The sequence below is a fragment of the Elaeis guineensis genome, chromosome 12 (genome assembly GCF_000442705.2).
Source record: "Elaeis guineensis isolate ETL-2024a chromosome 12, EG11, whole genome shotgun sequence".
Lineage (NCBI taxonomy): Eukaryota > Viridiplantae > Streptophyta > Magnoliopsida > Arecales > Arecaceae > Elaeis > Elaeis guineensis.
The window spans coordinates 4,851,121-4,870,100 of record NC_026004.2 but is presented as its reverse complement, the minus strand read 5'-3'; the positions used below and the strand labels follow the sequence as shown (position 1 = coordinate 4,870,100).

Below are 18,980 nucleotides of genomic sequence, written 5' to 3'. Positions count from 1 at the left end.
ACTTTGTCCAGCCACTATTAATTCCTTCTTTTTAATTGTTATGCATGGCGGCATGGGTGGAATAAGAAACATCGGCCAATTATGCAGACCATTATATCCATGCCAATTACTTTGCAACTAATGCAGGCCAATCTCATGCATGTCCTTCTCGCTGTTCCAAAGTTGGCTGGCCTTCACTCCGCGCATGTTTATCCCGACCGAAATAATCTTGCACCATGAAGCCTCGCGTTTGGCCTGGAGGCCCACGTCAAGCCATGAAGAATAAAAAAGAGTCGCATATTAAGTTCACACTTCCTGCACATGACACAGACGTCTGAAAATATTACACCTTGTTTTTTTTGGGGAAGTATTGAAAGGGAGGCTTGACCACTACTGAAAGTAATACACCATAAGAAAACACTCTTTGTCAAGATCGGCGTGTGGAATAAGGAATATCCGGGATAAACTTGTCCATTGAATTAGTGGGTTAGTCCCACAAAAAGCCCCCACTAATCACCATCACCAGTTTGATCGGCAGTCCAAATTGGAAAGTGAAGCATATACTTTAGACCTTACGGGACGTTTGCCGCATGCTGATATATATATATATATATATATATATATATATATATATATATATATATATATATATATATATATATATATATATATATATATAAAATCATACAAAATAAATTCATGAATCGATGAAACTAAAGTTTGACCGGGCTATTAATTTCTCCTCATTCCCTAGATTCGAAAGCAACCTACACCTTCGCTTCAAAGTAATTTAAAGCACCGTCTCTGTCAGTCCCCACACCCAACCACCAGTAACAAGCATGGACATGGATCTCATTTGAAAGAATACCATGCCTGCGTAGAACTCAAACATTAGAAATTTTCCAAGTCCAAATACAAGTAGTTATCTATGGATAATGGCAACACTCCACGTTCTCCGGTCTGCAGCAGTTGTGGATCTCAAATTAGTCTCAAGTCATACCATTGACCCACTTTAAAATCTAAGAGACAGGGAGCCTATTTGGATATTTCTATGGGGTTGCATTGAAAGGAATCAAGCCTATGGTTCTATGCATCTTTTATTTTTCAAGAGTCCGTCTAAACCCAGATCAGATCCCACCTTTTGATTTGTCCATGGATTTTTTTTTTTTTTTTCTCATTAAATTTGGATTGGATGGTATTTGGTTGATATATGGTCATACGTAAATAGACAGTCCAATTAATACACGAACTCATCAGTTTCAGTTATTCTAAATTATTATTGGACTCAATCTCAGCCCTCCACTTTTTATATATAAAGAAAACGACAAAGAAGCACAGGATGAGGTGTCTTCTTTCCATCTTCATTAGTGTACTTTAGGACTCGGCAAGGTGGTAGATTCACGCCACTTAGCTCGCTCAATTCTGTAAAAATTTTTCAAACAAGCCTGTTTCAGTTCATCTGGCGTCCCATCCTCTACACTTGAGATTTTTGAATGAGAGGAGAGGATTTGGTGGGAAATATTCCCGGAAGGCAGTTACTTCTACCTACTTTGGACTTTGGAGGCTATCCCATCCTTCGATTGGATTTTATTTTTTAGTTTTTTTGTTAAAGATTTTTCTCATTGAAGGAGATACGCTGCTGCAAGCCAACTCATCGGAAAGATAGAGCGAGGAAAAATAGAAGATTCTGTTTTTTTCCCTTTTGTGAGCCTTTTCCTTTTTACAACATAATCATCACCATATGAAAGCTATAAAAGCTCTTTATAGCTTTTATTTTTATATTCTTTTCTTTTTTATTTTGAAAAAAGCATCTACAAGTTATATATAGATACAGACTCTGACTTTCCTCCCTTATCCTCTGGTTTTGTCATCAAGGTAGACTCTTCTTAGTTCTCCGTTCCTTCTCTTTCGCTTTCTGAAGTGTTTTTATCCTTTCGTTACTCGGAGTTCTCTAATTGCCATATTGTTTTCTTTCACACATTCAATCTGGTTTCCATCCTTAGCAACTCTCGCAATGGGGAAGTCCTCCTCTCTTCTTCCACTCTCCCTCTGTTCTCTTCTCCTCTGCCTCTCTCTGTTCCATGTCAAGCTTGCTAATGCTTTGGGGACCGCCGATGGATCAGAGGAGTGGGGCTATGTTCAAGTCCGGCCGAGTAATTTCTTCTTCTTTCTTTAGTTGATCTTTATGTATCTGTTGATAGTTTCATGCGGCAATTCAAAAGAACTAGACCTTATATTTCTGAGTATATAATGCAGAAGCCCACATGTTCTGGTGGCTTTACCGAAGTCCACAAAGAGTCCATAGTGCTTCGAAGCCATGGCCAACAGTACTTTGGCTTCAGGGTGGACCTGTGAGTCTCCTTCATTATAATTTAAATACGAATGAGCAGTGACCGTAGATAGACACATGCACACAACTAAAGTTAGTCTCTTGTCACCATTTTATATCTGAATTCCAATCTGTGGTTGTGGCCATCAATGGCAAAAGGGAGGTTCGGGTGTCGGGGTGGGAAACTTCCAGGAGATCGGGCCACTGGATACCGATCAGAAGCCTCGGAACTCGACCTGGCTGCAGAAAGCTGATCTCCTTTTTGTGGTGCATTGCCTGTCCTTGTTCCATCTGCATCTACTGGTTCTTGTGTGTCTTTCTGTGTTATTTAATGGCTGTTCCTTTTGACACTGAATGGAAATTTTAGGACAACCCAGTTGGGACTGGATACAGTTATGTTGAGGACAAAGAAGCTTTTGTGAAGACTGATTGGGAGGCAGCAACTGACTTGACTACCCTTCTCAAGAAGCTCTACAATAAGAATGAGAGATTGCAAACAAGTCCACTCTACATTGTTGCAGAGTCTTATGGTGGGAAGTTTGCAGTGACCCTTGGCTTATCGGTCGCCAAAGCCATCAAGGCTGGAGAACTGAATCTTACATTGGGAGGTATCCATACATCTCATATTTACTTTATCCTAGTAATGAAACATTTTCTTTTAAATAAATACACCAGCATTTCAGCATCCTATGAAATCTATGTCAATAGGAGTTGCTTTGGGAGACACCTGGATTTCTCCAGAAGATTTTGTGGTTGGTTCTGAGAACTTTGTACTACTTGAGCAGAGTTAAATTAGCCAACTATAGTTTCAGAATGTGATTTTTTTTTTTTTCTAAAAAAAAAATTGTAATGCAGTTCTCATGGGGGCCTCTGCTTTTAGATGTCTCGAGGCTTGATTACAATGGCGCAAACAAATCAAACAGGTTGGAGTCTCTTCTTTCTTAACCAGCAAAACACGCAAGGGAAAAACAGGAGAACCAATAAAATTGGGGGAAGCGTCTCACTTCCTCCATTATTCCTCAAAATTAAAAAAGAACAGGAGCAAAAACATTAGTTTATATTGTAATTTATTTAATTTATTTTGATCTAATGTGCCTATCTTATATGCCAGCTTAGCTGAAAAGATTAGACAACAACTGGCATCAAGCCAGTATGGGGAAGCCACAGAAACTTGGTCTCAGCTGGAGGAAATGATTAGTTCGAGCAGTAACAATATTGTAAGTGATATTGATTTATTTACCTAGAAGAAGATGTTGATTTTAAGACCTTGGGAATTAGTTAGTTTTGATCATATATAGTAGCATTCAGAACAACTTACAAAGTTTTTTTTTAAAAAAATGATTTGCAGGATTTTTATAACTTTTTGCTGGATTCCGAGAACGACCCTCTATCTACAGTGGCAGTGGCATCATCAAAGAAATTACAAATATCAGAGAAACTAACCATGAAGAAGAGATACTCAATGTATCTCAGTTCCAAGGCTTCCTCATCTGGTAGCCTTGATGATCTCATGAATGGTATAATTAAGGAGAAGTTACAAATAATTCCCAAGAATCTAAGGTGTGGAGTTACTCTAAGTAACTATTAAGAAGAGCAGATCTCATTGCATAGTATTAACACTAAGATCAACACTTGTTTTTGATGTTTTCTTGAGGATTGACTTATCTCTTGCAGTTGGGGCGACCAGTCCGATGACGTATTCAACTTTCTGGTGGAAGACTTCATGAAACCCAGGATCAGTGAGGTGACAAAATTTCCTAAGCGACCACCTAGAACTCTGCTGTCAATATTCTGAAACCAATATCTTTTCCTTTTGTTTGTTTTTGAGAAAAGAATGCGATAAGTACTACCTTTGATGATGAGAACATTCATTTAGATGTCTGATTAAGAATTATCTAATAAGTAAGAGCTTCTAAATTGATATCAACTACCTTTTTCTTTTCATTCCTTGGGTGCTACAATAGTCCTTGTATAGGCCCATGAAGGAAATTCTAATACCAGAGGTTGGAATTTGCAGGTTGATGAGCTTCTTTCTCTGAGGGTCAATGTCACCATATATAATGGACAGGTACAAAACTCATCCATTACCATAGCCTTCAGCTTTCACTTGGAGACCAACAAAAAGTTGACCAGTTCAATGCGATCCTTACAGATTCCTTGCACTTATTTGAACTTTTCTGCTGGGTGAAAGGGTCCTTGGATATCCTAACATCCATCCAATTCCTTCCTCACATTCATCCAATTCCTTTAATTGAATACGACAGTAGCTAAGAATCACCATTCAGAGAAAAAAGACAGCAGCTAAGAATCAAGTTCACTTGGCAAATTTACTAATGGTTTTAGATGCTCTTTGGGGCCAGAAAATGTCAATGTGGCTCTGAAATCTATATATCCTGTGGTTCTGCCTTTTTCTTCCCCCAAAGTGATTTTACTGAATATTTCTTTCTAAAAAAAGCATAAACATTTCATCCATGAAGATGCTCCTGCCTTCAGTAGCACTTCATTTTTTTGTGATTTTAAACCGAGGCTGTTATTTCATACCTCCTACTGCTTCAATGATGCGGATAAATTATAAAAGCTAAAATTATCTTTTCTGCTATGAGACTTATTTTCTAATGTTTTTAGCAGTGTAGACTGAATACCTATAATATGAAAATTGCTCATACAGATTCTTGCTTATGTATTCACAACTTGTTTTTCCCAACTTAAGGGGCTTTACAAAAGATATTATTTATTGGATTCATAGTCTTGCCCTCTTAATCAGATGGAAAATCAGTATTTATTTCTCTTTTCTTTTTATGATTAGTGCAAGATGTTAGTATTATATCAATAGAAAAAACAGTTTTAATGTTTCTTATAAGCAAGAGGTCTAGAAAAAGAATATTTTAAGAGCCTGACCATAATTTGAGATCCTTTAACAAATGTGGATGTAGAACAACTAATTATAACCATGCTATCAAAAAGAGGGAAAAAAAATACAAGTGCATGCTACTATGTCTTTTTTGAGATGGGCACCTTTATTAAAAGATTTGAATATTCTAAACTAGCAATTTCCATATCCTATGGACATGGGCATTGATCCCATAAGAAGCCAAGAAAGAGATTAAACTAACGTTGCAAGTCGTGGGAGAGGCCATGAAAAGGCTTATTATATCTCTTACTAAGGGCAAAGAATTGTTTTCACAGCTCATATGTCATGTTAACTGGACCATTAGTGCATAGTTTTTCAAGACAGAACTCTGCTTCGAGGAAAATACACTTCAACTAGGGATATGAAACCTGAGTTAGCTATGAGTTCATCAACAAAGCATAGCTCCTAGAAATTAAGAGGTGAAAGCCCATCAAGTATTGGTGTGGGTATTCTGATCATTCTTCTGCCAAATTTGGCAAATTATCCGCAGATAGAAGGCGGCAAATATTTTGACCCCGCAGTCCTGAAGCTACTCACGTGTCCGACTAACTGCACTTTATTGGTTGGAACTAATGAACTTCTTAAAGGTGCAGAATATGGGACAATGGCCACTGGACTTGGGCCATAAAATGCTGGATACCTGTCGGAGAATCTGCTCAAAACCTTGCTAATAATATCAATCACTTGGGTTATTTGCTATCTTTTTCAGTCACATACAACAAAAACTAGGAGTAATTCACTTTTGGATGCTTTCACTGCTCTTGCTGGAATACCTTTCTCCCAAAATTTTCAACTCTGTTACTTCTTTCAACTAGGTTATTATCCATAATTCCATAGGATAAAGTTGGTCTAAAAGTTCACTTAATATACCTAACATATTAAGAAGTGATTTATCCATAGAGCAATATTGAGTTCTGTTGCTTGTGTCAAGGTTGATCTGATTTGTGCAACCAAAGGCACCGAAGCTTGGGTTCAGAGGCTCAAGTAAATATCTTAACCCCTTCCCCCTTTTTTTTTTTCAAGTTCATTAGATTCCTTTTACCTTTTTTTCCCCACTTCTTGCATTGTTTTAAGTTAGCTAAGCAAGTACAGTGTTTCATGTTGTTCAGATGGGAGGGGCTGCAGAATTTCACCAACTTGGAGCGCAAGCCTTTGTACTGCAATAATGATGGAGTTACCAGGGGCTTTGTAAAGTCTTACCAGAACTTACATTTCTATTGGATCTTGGGAGCAGGACATTTTGTAAGTATTTTCTGACTCTGCCACCGTTGCTTCATATAGTGAAATAGCCTTTCGTATGAAAATTTATTGGTTAGAACAAGCCTATATCATATGTACCTTACACCATCCAATAGCAAACCAATACACCATCCAAAAAAGTAAACTTTTTTCCATTTAAAACAATAAAAGTAAATTTTTTTCATTTAAAATTTTCAAACAAGCATAGATTACGGTGCACCTTTTTATTTTTTTGAATAGTATATTAGTTTGTTATTGGATAGTGAAAGATACATTTGGTAGGTTTGTTCTAATCAGTAATTTTTCCATATAAAAAGTTAATTTTAGTTGCACGAAATTGTATGGGACCAACTACTGCGCCAACCGACACCATCACTGCTTTCCACATTAAGTAACGATGGCATTAACGTAGCAACTAGAACATGGGGCCACTAGGAATGATGACTTCTAAATCTTGTGGTTTAAGATGAGAAAGGCCTAAGACTAAATCTAATGGCTCATAAGTGCAAGGAATCCTAATGAGTTTGAAATCCTTAGAAGCTGCACTTTCCCTGTCAAGTAGATCATTACATAAAAAGTTTTTTTTTTTTAAAAGGAAGACTCGAATGGCTCATAAGTACCAAAAAAAAGGATATTTTTTCAGAGTTTTATAGATTTATTTAAACAAAGATTAAGATATAATTAAGTTCTACGATGCTCTCAAGAAATGATGCTACTAAACTCTTACTGTGGGTTTTCCTCGCCCAAAACCCAAGACACACCCAATAAGTTGAGTAGAAATTTGAGACATCCACGTACATAATACTCCACAAACCCCCAAAGCCACAACCTTTAAAATGCAATTGGGTGAAGTAATCTGCCCCCAATTTTATTAATAAATAACAAAGAATACAGTTATAGATATAAGAGAGTAGAAGATGGTGCAGAAGGAACTGGAGAAGTTTTGACTTTGACTAATATTTGAGCCTCACAATTGGATTAATCTTCCTTGCCAGCCTAGCGTGTTGTGTCCCATCTCTCTCCTCCCAGAGCATTTAGGCGAAAGATCCTAGGTTCCAACTTCCGAGGCCATTGTTTCCTATAGCTTTTGAAGGCATGCACACATCACAATCTTTTTGGAGTGTTTTGTTTGGGGGCTCGCTCGGGACTTTTCTTTCTAAAAAATAATTTAAAATTATTTTTTAAAAATAAAATTTTTATATATTTGATTGATGATAAAAAAATAATTTATTGAAAGATGATTTATGTTTGATTGAACATTTATTTTTTTAAAAAAAATTATATAGAATATCTATTATATTTTTAATAGATATAAGATCATATATTTTATGCATAAATTTTATATAAATAATACTATTATATTTATATTAATATAAAAATAATATTAATATATTATAATATTAGATCATAATAATTTATTATATTAATATAATATTAATATATATTATATTATGTTGATACAATATTAATATTTTAATATAATAAATTTATTAATATTTTAATAAATATAATTATTAATATATTAATATAAATATTATACTAATATTATAAAAAAATAATATATTAATATAAATATTAAAATATAATAAATATTATATTATTGATATAATATTATATTATCACTATTCAGTATTTCATCCTAATCATTCATAATATTTTATAAAATTTTTAATCATAAATCTTAAAAAGATATTTTGAATAAGAAAAAAGTATCATCATTTTTCATCCCATGAAAGATACCTAAACCTATCTCTTTCATAGATTTTCACTCCCTATGAAATGTGGAAAGTGACTCTCCACAAAATTTTTTTTTTTTATTCTCTCTTTTTTTAAAACTCCAACCAAACAAGAAACTCTTTTTTCACTTCTCAGAAACTATCTCTTTCTCCCTCCACTTTCTACAAACCAAACGAATTCTTGTGTTTCTCCTTGCAAGATGGTTCCTATAGATTGTCAATAGAAATGGATATCCAAATATTTTATTCATCTTCAAATTGCATAAGTTAGATTTAACTAAAATTAAATAGAGATAGTTTCGGCAATGATTTTAAAAAATTAAAATTTATTTGATTTAAGATTTGATTTCGGTTTTGGTGAATTTTTTAGTCCAAACTCGATCCAATATTGAACTCAAAATCAAATCCGAAATCAAATTCAAAATAAAAAAATATCTGAACGTTAATACTCTTAATGCACTTTATATTCCATATGAAGTCAAATCAGGAACTTAATGTAATATGGATCATCCCCTGTTCCACTCAATGATAAATTTGGATCGTAAGTTATTCTTAGATATGTTTATTAAATGAGTTGATATGAATTATATTAATAGAAATTATGGATGATAATTTTAATTTCATTATTATATGTAAAAATTTTGAAATGAATGAAAAAAAAGTTAAATAATTTTTGGTTTTTCAGTTTTTTAGGTTTCTTTTCAGTAATGGTTATGGTTTCTGATTTCAAAAATCGTCCGGGTCCGACAACAATTTTGAGAAATGATGGTAAATTTCAAATTTAATTTTGATTTTTTCACTTATCGCAATCCATCTCATTGAAATTCCTCGAGCTATTTTGAGAAAACTTAGCAGCAATGGTCCTCAACTGGAGGACGTTCTCTTGGGAATGTATGTGAATACATGTGCCAAATGGCTAGAATCATCCAACAGCAGACCCATGGCAGACGGTAACAACTACCAACTACAAATCGTAAACTACTACATTGAAGGGACTGGAGAATTTTACCTGCCCTTGTGTGTTCAGTAAATTCACCACTTTTGCTTGTAAGAGCAACTATGAAATCTGGACGCAGCTGCCATGTTCATTGCCATCCACAAGAAATGCATTAAAGTGCAGGCATGCTTTCTGAGAGAAAGTGACTGCAATAGCCTCTTGATATGAAGGGTGCAAGCCAGGAGCAGAGCTTTTATAGTATTCTAATGTTGAAATGTCTTTCAACTTTGGACAGGTACCAGTGGATCAACCTTGCATTGCATTAAATATGGTGGGTGATATTACTCAATCTCCTGCAGCTGCTCCTTCATGGATAAAGAAGAAATAGAGAAGGAATCCCTTGTCAATAAAAGAACTAGTTTTTTTATGGCCACCAAAAAGAACTAGTTTTTGAGTCGCTTCTCATTACATCTTTTTCATAGCAGTTTTTTTTTTTGGATTAAAATTGAAAAGGAAATAGAAAGGATGCCGTCTTTGTCTGGTGATGCTTTAATAGTGGGTGAGTATGGGGCTGTACATTGCTGGACAAATACCAAAAAGATGATGGAATACAATAAATGGTTGGTAGTGGGTCCCTTCCATTTTGGTAGAGCTTGATTGCTATGTCACGGTGGTTATTTTTCTAAGAGTGGTCCCCTCTCGCTCCCTCTCACTATGTTTTGTCAACCTATTTTTGTTACTCCATCTTGTTAGATAGAAAATATTCAAATATTTATTAATATTTCTACATATAAGGAATTCGATAGGCAAGAATATGAGGACACGGGTACCCATATATAATAAAAGAGGCTACTACAAGTATCTTTTCATATTTAAAGGCCCATTGGAAAGAATCCGAACTTTATCAGAAGTAGGTGATATGGTTGCATTTGCTTGCAAGGTATCCTTTACCATGATTTTTACCCAGGTGATACCATTGTCGCAGAAGCTCCACGAGGTTTAAAGCTGGAGGTCTGGTCACCCACGCAAATGGGTCACAACAACACCAAGAATCACACAGAAACCTAGCTAGAAAGGTTAAAAAGGGATGCAACGTACTCATACCTCCGAAGTCGCTAGTTTTGTTTCGAGGTGCTCCCGTAGCTCTTCCTTCTTACAAAAAAAAAACCTACAAAAAAAGGCATATAACCTCTCCCTTTATAGATAAAGTCTTGCTTTTATATATATATATATATATATATATATATATATATATATATATATATATATATATATATATATATGCAGATCAAAACTTCTTTTATTCAAACAATTTCACAATAATTTCCTAATTTAGTATTTATTAGTTATGATAAAGCCATATATTTTTTTCCGATTTCACCCTTCATTTGGAGTCACTCGTGCTTCTAAGATCTTAATTCTATCTAAAATGCCAAGATAAACATGTTCAGTAAAGTAACTTGCAGCTTGTGAAGTTCAAATAATCAATTAAGGGAGGGAGGAGCGGGGGGCGGCACGGAGGGTGGAGAAAAATGATAAAAATTTCATTAAGATTCACAGAAAGTTAATTAGTTTCATAATTAATATTTTTTTGTAGCAAGGTAGATTTTGATTTGCAAATATATAAAAATCAATTTTTATATAATTAGTTGATAATTTTTTTTAAAAAAATCAAAAACTTCTATACTTTTTTTCGTACATAAAAACACATATACTTAAACATAGTTAAAACCCATTTTCAAATATATACCATTATTCAAAAAATTCTAAAAGTCAGCTATGTCGTCCCGTAGACATCAAGATCCATGGAACCCCACTAAACTCTAAGCCTTTAGTAAATACACTTAAGTACCGTTTGGGATTGCTGCTGGTGGTGGAGCGTAAAGTTTTTAGCTAGTAGGAATATAACATGTATGGTCATGATATCATCCCTTATTCATGTCTCTCTTTTGGAGCTTCTCTGGCTAAATTCGGCAAGGCAGCTGGATTGGAACGCCGGGTGGGAGAGAGGGATGGGGGGAGGAAAGGGAAGGGGAAAGAATGGGCTTGCACAGCCCAGCCCATTCTGATCACATGACAGTAGGCCTCTCCACTCCTTCACTTCGAAGAGAAATTCTTTGTGCACAACGGACGGTCCGCGATGGTACAAAATATGCACACCATCTATGGTGATTGACTCTATCATGGTACAAAATATACACACCGTCTATAGTGATTGGCTCACGTGTAGAGTTGAAATACGGCGTGCGAGAAAAATTTTTTTTTCCTTCTAATTCCATGCGTGAGCCAACCACTATAGATGGTGCATGTGATTCTTCACCGTCCACGATGCACAAAAAATTTCTCACTTTGAAAATAATTATTATTTTATTTTTTTTACTGCTATTATTATTGTTATCGTCTATATGAATTATTACTTTTTTATTTTTTATTTTTTGGATAAGGCTCAGTATGATAAATAATTTATTACCGTAAAAATAAGTTAGGTCTAAATTCACCATGCAAGCTTGTTACAAAAGTCTTAGTAGGTCACTATTGTTGTGGCCAACTCCCAGTCGTTTGTCGCCGATGATGAGCATCTGCAAAACAACATCCTCACAGATCAGAATTATGTCCGACGGAAACCCTCCGATGCTTAAGTCAGAGAGAAAATTGATGAACAGTAGATTTTAAATGTCGAAAATAGCAAAGCTCTGGCTCAGAAGTATCTTATCAGTATTGTTCATTTACCCTCCTGACCAAAGTTGTGTCCGACGGAAATCCTCCGATGCTTAAGTCAGAGAGGAAATTGGTGAACAGTAGATTTTGAATATTGAGAATAGCAGAACTCTGGCTCAGAAGTATCTTACCAGTATTGTTCACTTACTCTCCTTTTATAAATAATTCTGATGTAACCGTCAAGCACGTGGTCCCGCTTTTTATGATGTTAAATTATCGAGTCATAATTGTAGAGTCAATTGTCGTAACACTTAGTCGATAACCATTTATAGCGGTTATAGTATATTGAGCAGATTGGTCGACTATATATCGGTAATATTGATATATCGGTTGAATGTCCGAGTGACCATCGGCTAGTAGTTCTGATATGCTGATGGTCTTAGGTCGGAGGTTGTTTAAGTTGTCCGCTGTTGATCGGTTGTAGCCGAATATCAGTCGGTCTGCCGATCATGAGTCGGTGTGATTTGTCCAGTCAGCCGATGCATAGTCGAAGTTGTAGGTTCGATCGGTCGGTTTTTGTTGAGTCGAAGTTCGGGATCGGTTGATTTGAGTCAGAGGTTGATTGATTTATCCTAATAAATATGATAAATAATTTATTAAAGTGAAAAGAAGTTGGATCCGACTGACCATGCAAGCTCGTTATAAGAGTCCAAATCTTGAAGACCGATGTAGAACGCTGGCCTGAAGGCTCTGAATCCGAATTCAACGGTTCGATTTATTATAAATGCGGATTAGTCCGGGCGTGGCAATGGACCAGATTTTGATCCGAATGTAACGGGTGGTGATCCGGATCGGATCGGGTTCTTTTGTTACATTTGGGATCCGAAACAAATTTTCTCCAATAAAGCTTCCGTCGCGACCAAGGAACTCTAGAGTCTCTTCCTTCCTTTCCGTCTTTCTGTCTCTCTCTTCGTCCCTCTCTTTTAGCCCTCTTTTCGGAGATCACGCGGGAGATCAATTCGACCACCATCAGGGAGCGATCGGATCGAACGGAGAGAGGCACGCAATTGCGATTTCTTTGAGTTATTTTCTTTGCATTATTTTTTCCTTTTTCTTTGTCTAGATTTCTGTTTTCTTTGTCTATCCATTTATCCGTAAAAAGTTGATCATTTCTACCTCTTGATTGGTTTGGTATGGGAGTTTCTACTATTGATGAATTTATCTGTTATCTATCTCTGTTACTATCGAGTTTTATTTTTTAATTAATAAGGTTCTTTTTTTTCTTCGATTTGTCTTCTAGGGTTTTAGCTTTTCTTTGTTCTCCGATTAATTGATGGGAAAAGAGTAGGCACCGTTTCTATCTTCTGGTGATGAGACAAGATTGTATGCAAGTTTTCGTTATCTTTTTGTGTAGATTGGAATTAGGGCTGGAGGTAGTTGATTTATTATGGAATTATTGGGGAAAAGCATCTCGTTTTTATTTTAGGTGGACAGCGAAAACTGCCCACAGCTCAGAAGGTTCTCAGGCTCTCATAAACTGGGTGGAAAGATGTCATGAAACGAAAAGAAAAGAAACCAAAAAGAAGCTCTTGATAAAGAAGCTGATTCTCTGGTGCCATCACTCTAAATCGGAAAAGGATAAAACCCAGTTCTTGTTAGGGCAAAACTATAAGAATCTAATTTTCTGATTTAACATCCACGCCAAAGAAGAACAAGGAATAAATATATGTTAATACTGCGAAAAAAATTATTAAGACAATGATAATGTGCCAGCGTACTTGCATAGACAAATCAGGAATCACAAAGGGCTTTCATGGACATGTCTAGATACAATGGATCTATCATGCATACATCATTTAAAGAATTCTAAGTTTTTATAGCATGCGCATATGCAAACTTGTTACCGTGCTTCTTAATGTGAAAACATAATACATAGAAAGCGCTCGCTGATTGCATCACATCAATCGCACTTCTGAATGTATATATGTGTACTTGTAAATGTTATAAACATAGCAATGTTTGTTATCAATTTTTGAGTACTTGGGGTGATGGAAGTGGATAGCTTTTTACTGAAAAAATTCAACTTCACCAACATAATTAAGCTCCTAACTTGTTTTCTAATACAACCCAGGTTTAGATGAGCCTAATGTTTATTTGTGGCCATTCATTTAAGTAATTCCTTATAGAAATCTTTTAGGAAGGGATGAAACATGCATTTGAAGGAATCACATGACATTTTTTTAATCTGCTTTGTATGTCATTTTTTATGAAGAGCAGTCTGGAATTTTAGCGGTAATCTTTGCTGTCAGACTGTCTGTGGTGGAATAGCCTAAGTTAGTTTTCTCAGTTGCTTAGCATCATAGAGCCAATTTTTTGTAAGTGTGGATCATTTTGTGTTTATGCTTCTATTTTGAATATCTTCTTTTCTTGTTTTGAATTGACAGAAAATATCAAGTGACTTTATTAGATTCCCTGCAGCTCAATAGCTTCTATGATGAACTGGAAGTTTCCAATGTTTGGGTAAGTTTTAGTCTTTGTGATCTGTAACTTGTCTGTTTCAGGCCTATCATATGCCTTCAGTTTTCTTGAATTAATGAACTTCTCATGAGTTGGCTTTCTTGCCTATCATATTCTTTGTAGCTTTTTGGATAATTAAACGGACTACCAGGAAACATGCAAATTCATTGTTTTCACTTATGATAACCTTGAGGATGCTTTCTATTTTCCATTCCATGCATTCACTATGAACTTTATTTGCATATATAATTAAGTGAAGGCTAGAATGTTTTGCAACTTAAACTGACAATGCTGTCACATAACTTGTGTTTATCTGACAAATCCATGTCAACATAACTTCTTGGACTCTGTTCAATCTTTTTTTTTTAAAAAAAAAAACTCCAATTAATTTGAGTTGTTATCTCGTTTTATTAAGTTGTGCAAACCAATACTTGCATGTAGGGGTGCCCAACAGCCGCAGGCTCAGTCAAATTTTCATGATATTCCTACGCAATCTTGGTACCCTCCATCAGTGGTTAATTCATCTTCACGCCCTTCCACACCAAGCAGTTCTTCCGGTGTCAGTACACATCAAAGAGCTTCAGATCATCCTCAGTCGTCATCACAGGGGCAGCCTTCACCTGCTGAGGCAGGAGGAATAATTTCTCGCTTGAAGGATAAAAGGTAGTTTGCGCTTATCTTGATTCTAGTTCATTATAGTATGCCAACATTGAAGTTAAAAAAGAAAAAAAGTGAATGTATTTGATTTTACAAACAAGGAAACTGCAGTCTTAGACTGTGCTGCATGTATAAGAAACCATCCCTTAGGAGGGCCTAGCCTCCATCATCAGACTAGTTGTGGTTTTAGTAGCACTTTAAGCAAAGGTGTTTGATGGTGGTTTCAATGGCTTTGGGGGCTGTGAGATTTTCGGGAAAGAAGGTGCCACCTAGCATAGCAGCAGTAATGGTGATTGCTTTGAGGAGATCAGGAGATGTTTCGTTTGATTTGGTTATGAGATGAGGTAAAGGTAGTGAGATGTTGTGGCGATGGAAGATTTCATGTGTGAATGTGAGAGAGTGCCTGATTTTCATGATACAGAACTGGTATTTTCTGCTGGATGATGGTTTGCACGGAAATCTATCATGTTTATGATTATAGTTTTCCACATAAAAAGTGAATTTTAAAGTTATGCAATAGGAGCTTATTGTTTCTTGTGTGCTGTCATTTATGCTGTCAAGGAGCTTCACACATTGGGGCTCTGTTTGAAGGTGATTTGATGCTTGTGGTTAAATGGATCATGCATCATCTCTGCCTTGGTTACCAGAACTGGAAGCAGGTTGTGGTTGTGGAGAAGGGGATGTTTTAGAGACACATGTGGTAAGGAAGCACTTAGAATGCTGCTGCCGGTTCGAGATTGTAGGAAGATTCCAAAGCTGGTGCATTACTTTGGATTGAAGATTTCAGCTGTTAAGAGCTCTGCTTCATCCTATGACCTGTGCGTTCTTGGCATCTGCTCCCTGGCAGTCTTTGGATTGGTTTCATGTATCTCACATCTATGGAGAAGGCAATATGGCAGTTGATGCCTTTTCTAACCTTGCTGTCAACCTTGATAATTTTTTGTCTTATCTGAGGACACTCTCCCTGGCAAGCTCAAAAGCCTTGTACTTGCAAATAGAGGGGAGTGTGTCTTTTGTAGATTAGTGTAACTCTTGCCTGATATCAACAAGAAAAGGTGGTGCAATGTTCTTCTTTGATGCATGGTTGACATTTTAAATGCATCATGTATATTTGCACATCCTTTTGTGTTTTGTGCTAACAATTTTTTCAGATTTGGTTTCTAATGGTTTTAGTTGCTTCACATGTTCATGCTTATATGTAATCTAGCTTTTGTTCATGCTCTCCCATCTACTTTGCGTGTGATCCTGGTTATTCTGGTCATGTGCAGTGTTGATGAGTTGAGAAAGCTTCTAACCGACAAGGAGGCATACAATGCTTTCTTCAATTCGCTCGACCAAGTGAAAATTCAGAATAATGTGAGTTTGAAACTTACACCACATTTCTTACTCTTCAGACCAGTTTTCATACGTGTACTTATACAAAGTTTTCCATATCCAGGAATCTCTTGCGTCATCCTTTCCCCCCTCTTCTTTTTGTACAAGTTAGAAAAATTTCCTTGGCTTTCTTCAGTTCATAGTCTGATCTTTCACCATAGGTACAATATAACAATATCATTGCTGTTCATTTGCAAGGTTTTCTTTTAAGTGTCTTGTCCTGAATTGTTGATTATACGTGTCAATTGCCAAGTTAGCAAATGATATTTTCGTAAGAAATATGAAAGTGTGATGTGGTTCCTTGATTTCACCTTCATCTCATATTCTTTATCCCATATTGTTCCATTAAGGTGGACGCTTGTAACTGATGAAATTTATTTATTCTAAAGATTTATTTATCTTTTCTTGTTAGGAAAGGTTTATTTTGCATTTTTTGTTTTTAGGTAAAAGGAAGTTTTTCCATTTTAAGAGAAGGTTTTTTAATTATCTATATGAGTTGATCCAGTTTATTTTGTTCTTATATTTCACATGCTTTCATTGGTTACTGTGATTTTGGTTTGAGACTTTTGCTCAACTTTGAACTCACATTGGACTGTTTTCATTGCAGCTTCGTGATGAACTTCGGAAGGAAACGTTACAACTCGCAAGTGAGTTTCTTTGCGTGCTTTATATGCACATTGTTTGACTATACCATCTCACCATTGGTCTAAAAGTATAATACATGTCTACTTTACAGGGGAGAATTTGGAGAAGGAACCTAGAATTTTAGAGCTTAGGAACCAGGTAGGCTTCAGATGCTATTTTTTTCCACATTTACCATTGGCAATTATATGATGGTAAACATCGTAACCGATAACAGACTGCTGATTTCACCATTCTGTAAGAAATATCTTGCGTTTGTGCTCTAACCTGCAAAATGTGTGATTCTTTTTTCCAAATGATCGGCATTATGCTTGTTTTTACTGATCTCTGAATGATGACTCTTTGCTTCAAATGAACATGCAGTGTACTATCATTCGAACAACTGAGTTAGCTGCTGCGCAGGAGAAGTTAGCAGAATTGGAGAGGCAGAAGGAAGAAACTCTGAAGTTGTATTCTCCAGCTTCACTTCTTCGGAAGCTTCATGGTAAGCATATGCATACATTTTCTGGCTGTGAAAAATGATGAGTATATAAATTTAGTTTCTCCACTTTTGTGAATGCTTCGACGAGTGGTCAGCCTTCTGTTGATAGCATGGAGAAAAATATGCTTTAAGCATGCTTATACCTGCATAAATATATATACATACATTTGGATGTAATGTGCATGGGTACATGGTTAGCAGCAGTAATTCTCTGTTCCGGGTGGTGCACATGCTTCTGAATCTCCTTAGAAACTTATCCTTACACCCTCCCTCACATGAACATGTTGCATACATGATGTAGATGAACACAAGTTCATATTTGAAATGCATCTGCACATCCTTGAACAGACATCAACTGATTTGTGATATGGCAAAAGGTGAAATTTATTTATATGATTTCTAATCTGTCTGCAGAGGCAATGAGTAAAGTGGAAGAGGAATCCGATGTACTGCATAGGCAGCTTCTGGACAAGGAGATTGACCTTCAGACATTTATACAGAAGTATAAGAAACTTCGCAATATTTACCACAGACGGGCACTTCTCCATCTTGCTGCCAAGACTTCGGGTGTTCATTAGTATTTTGTGCAGTGTACTTTTGTGTGATAGGACATGATAGAGTGATACTTCTGTAATATTCTCCGTGTAATACCTTCTGCTTTTTATGCAAGTCCATGTTTCATTGATGTTGGCACGGAGAAAGACGCATCATCTCGGAGTGCAAGAGACCATGCAAGATTGCATCGATAGGATGGCTTGCCTTACCTATTCTAAGCCTTTCCTGCTGCACGTGAATGGTAACCATGTACTCCAATCTTTGATAACATTCTTATGCCATCGTTTCTTTCTCTTTTTTTTTTTTGGCGGGGCAGTTGTGTCGCTCGAGTAATGTTATAAATATTAGATTCTGGCCTTTGCCTTTGTCAGATGGGGAATTTGGCGAGCCCGCGATGAGAGAGTGATTTCTGTGCAGGCTTGTGGAGTGGCCTGCATGGCTGAAGAAAAGAGCGCTGGGGTTTTTGGATCCTCAGCTTCTCTGTGAACTGGATTCCCTGGTCGGGTTCTGGTGGCTAGGGCTGTTGGGCTGAACGAGGTGCGTATTTGTTTTTGAGCGAGAGCTGGAAGCCATATGGAGAGTATTCGCTGGTCTGAGAATGTGGAGCAATGCCGCTTCCGGCTGGCCCAAGGGAACTGGAAACAGGTATTGGCTGCTCCAAGGATGATCCCGACCCTGGGGTGCTCATTCACCCCTTGAAGCAATCGAGACCGCAGATCCCTCTCTCTCGCGTTTCTCTTGCGTCCTCCCGTTAGGCCCACCGCCTCTGCGGATGTTTGAATTACGGAAGGCTTATGCGCTCTCTATATCAACTCCGCGAATTTGGCATTCCAGTGCGATGCTCTTCTCTTGGAGATGAGCAAAATGCATCGTGCGTTCCGGCTGAATTGTGATGGATGGGTGAGACCGCCTGGGCTGATGTTTCGCATAGTAGTCATTTGACATCGCAAGATAGGATTTCTATG

General features: G+C 36.6%; 2 protein-coding genes across 3 annotated transcripts; both read left to right on the top strand.

Annotated features, from left to right (window-relative positions):
- The first annotated feature begins 1,899 nt into the window (after positions 1 to 1,899).
- On the top strand, positions 1,900 to 9,780 carry LOC105055635 (serine carboxypeptidase-like 51). The gene is made up of 13 exons (XM_029267708.2): positions 1,900 to 2,132; positions 2,236 to 2,330; positions 2,468 to 2,575; positions 2,676 to 2,916; positions 3,017 to 3,060; positions 3,164 to 3,231; positions 3,420 to 3,525; positions 3,657 to 3,868; positions 3,983 to 4,052; positions 4,326 to 4,376; positions 6,151 to 6,203; positions 6,329 to 6,461; positions 9,427 to 9,780. Exons 1-13 carry the CDS (start codon positions 1,994 to 1,996, stop codon positions 9,517 to 9,519), a joined length of 1,413 nt encoding a protein of 470 aa, XP_029123541.1. The 5' UTR covers positions 1,900 to 1,993; the 3' UTR covers positions 9,520 to 9,780.
- A 2,916-nt stretch (positions 9,781 to 12,696) lies between these two features.
- Positions 12,697 to 18,145, top strand: LOC105055634 (vacuolar protein-sorting-associated protein 37 homolog 1). 2 transcript variants are annotated; one of them, XM_010937531.4, is made up of 8 exons: positions 12,697 to 12,848; positions 14,234 to 14,309; positions 14,748 to 14,969; positions 16,232 to 16,319; positions 16,945 to 16,984; positions 17,074 to 17,120; positions 17,343 to 17,463; positions 17,875 to 18,145. In XM_010937531.4, exons 2-8 carry the CDS (start codon positions 14,281 to 14,283, stop codon positions 18,036 to 18,038), a joined length of 711 nt encoding a protein of 236 aa, XP_010935833.1. In that variant the 5' UTR covers positions 12,697 to 12,848; positions 14,234 to 14,280; the 3' UTR covers positions 18,039 to 18,145. The 2 variants fall into 2 exon arrangements, with proteins under 2 accessions (XP_010935833.1, XP_010935834.1); XM_010937532.4 differs by having other exon boundaries at positions 12,721 to 12,871.
- The last annotated feature ends 835 nt before the right edge of the window (positions 18,146 to 18,980 follow it).

Excerpts from the sequence above, each read along its gene's own strand:
- LOC105055635 (XM_029267708.2), top strand. The coding sequence starts at position 1,994 with ATGGGGAAGTCCTCCTCTCTTCTTCCACTCTCCCTCTGTTCTCTTCTC. Across the intron at positions 3,232-3,419 it reads GGCGCAAACAAATCAAACAG|CTTAGCTGAAAAGATTAGAC; the intron begins GTTGGAGTCTCT and ends CTTATATGCCAG. Across the intron at positions 3,526-3,656 it reads GTTCGAGCAGTAACAATATT|GATTTTTATAACTTTTTGCT; the intron begins GTAAGTGATATT and ends AATGATTTGCAG.
- LOC105055634 (XM_010937531.4), top strand. The coding sequence starts at position 14,281 with ATGATGAACTGGAAGTTTCCAATGTTTGG. Across the intron at positions 14,310-14,747 it reads TGGAAGTTTCCAATGTTTGG|GGGTGCCCAACAGCCGCAGG; the intron begins GTAAGTTTTAGT and ends ACTTGCATGTAG. Across the intron at positions 14,970-16,231 it reads TCTCGCTTGAAGGATAAAAG|TGTTGATGAGTTGAGAAAGC; the intron begins GTAGTTTGCGCT and ends GGTCATGTGCAG.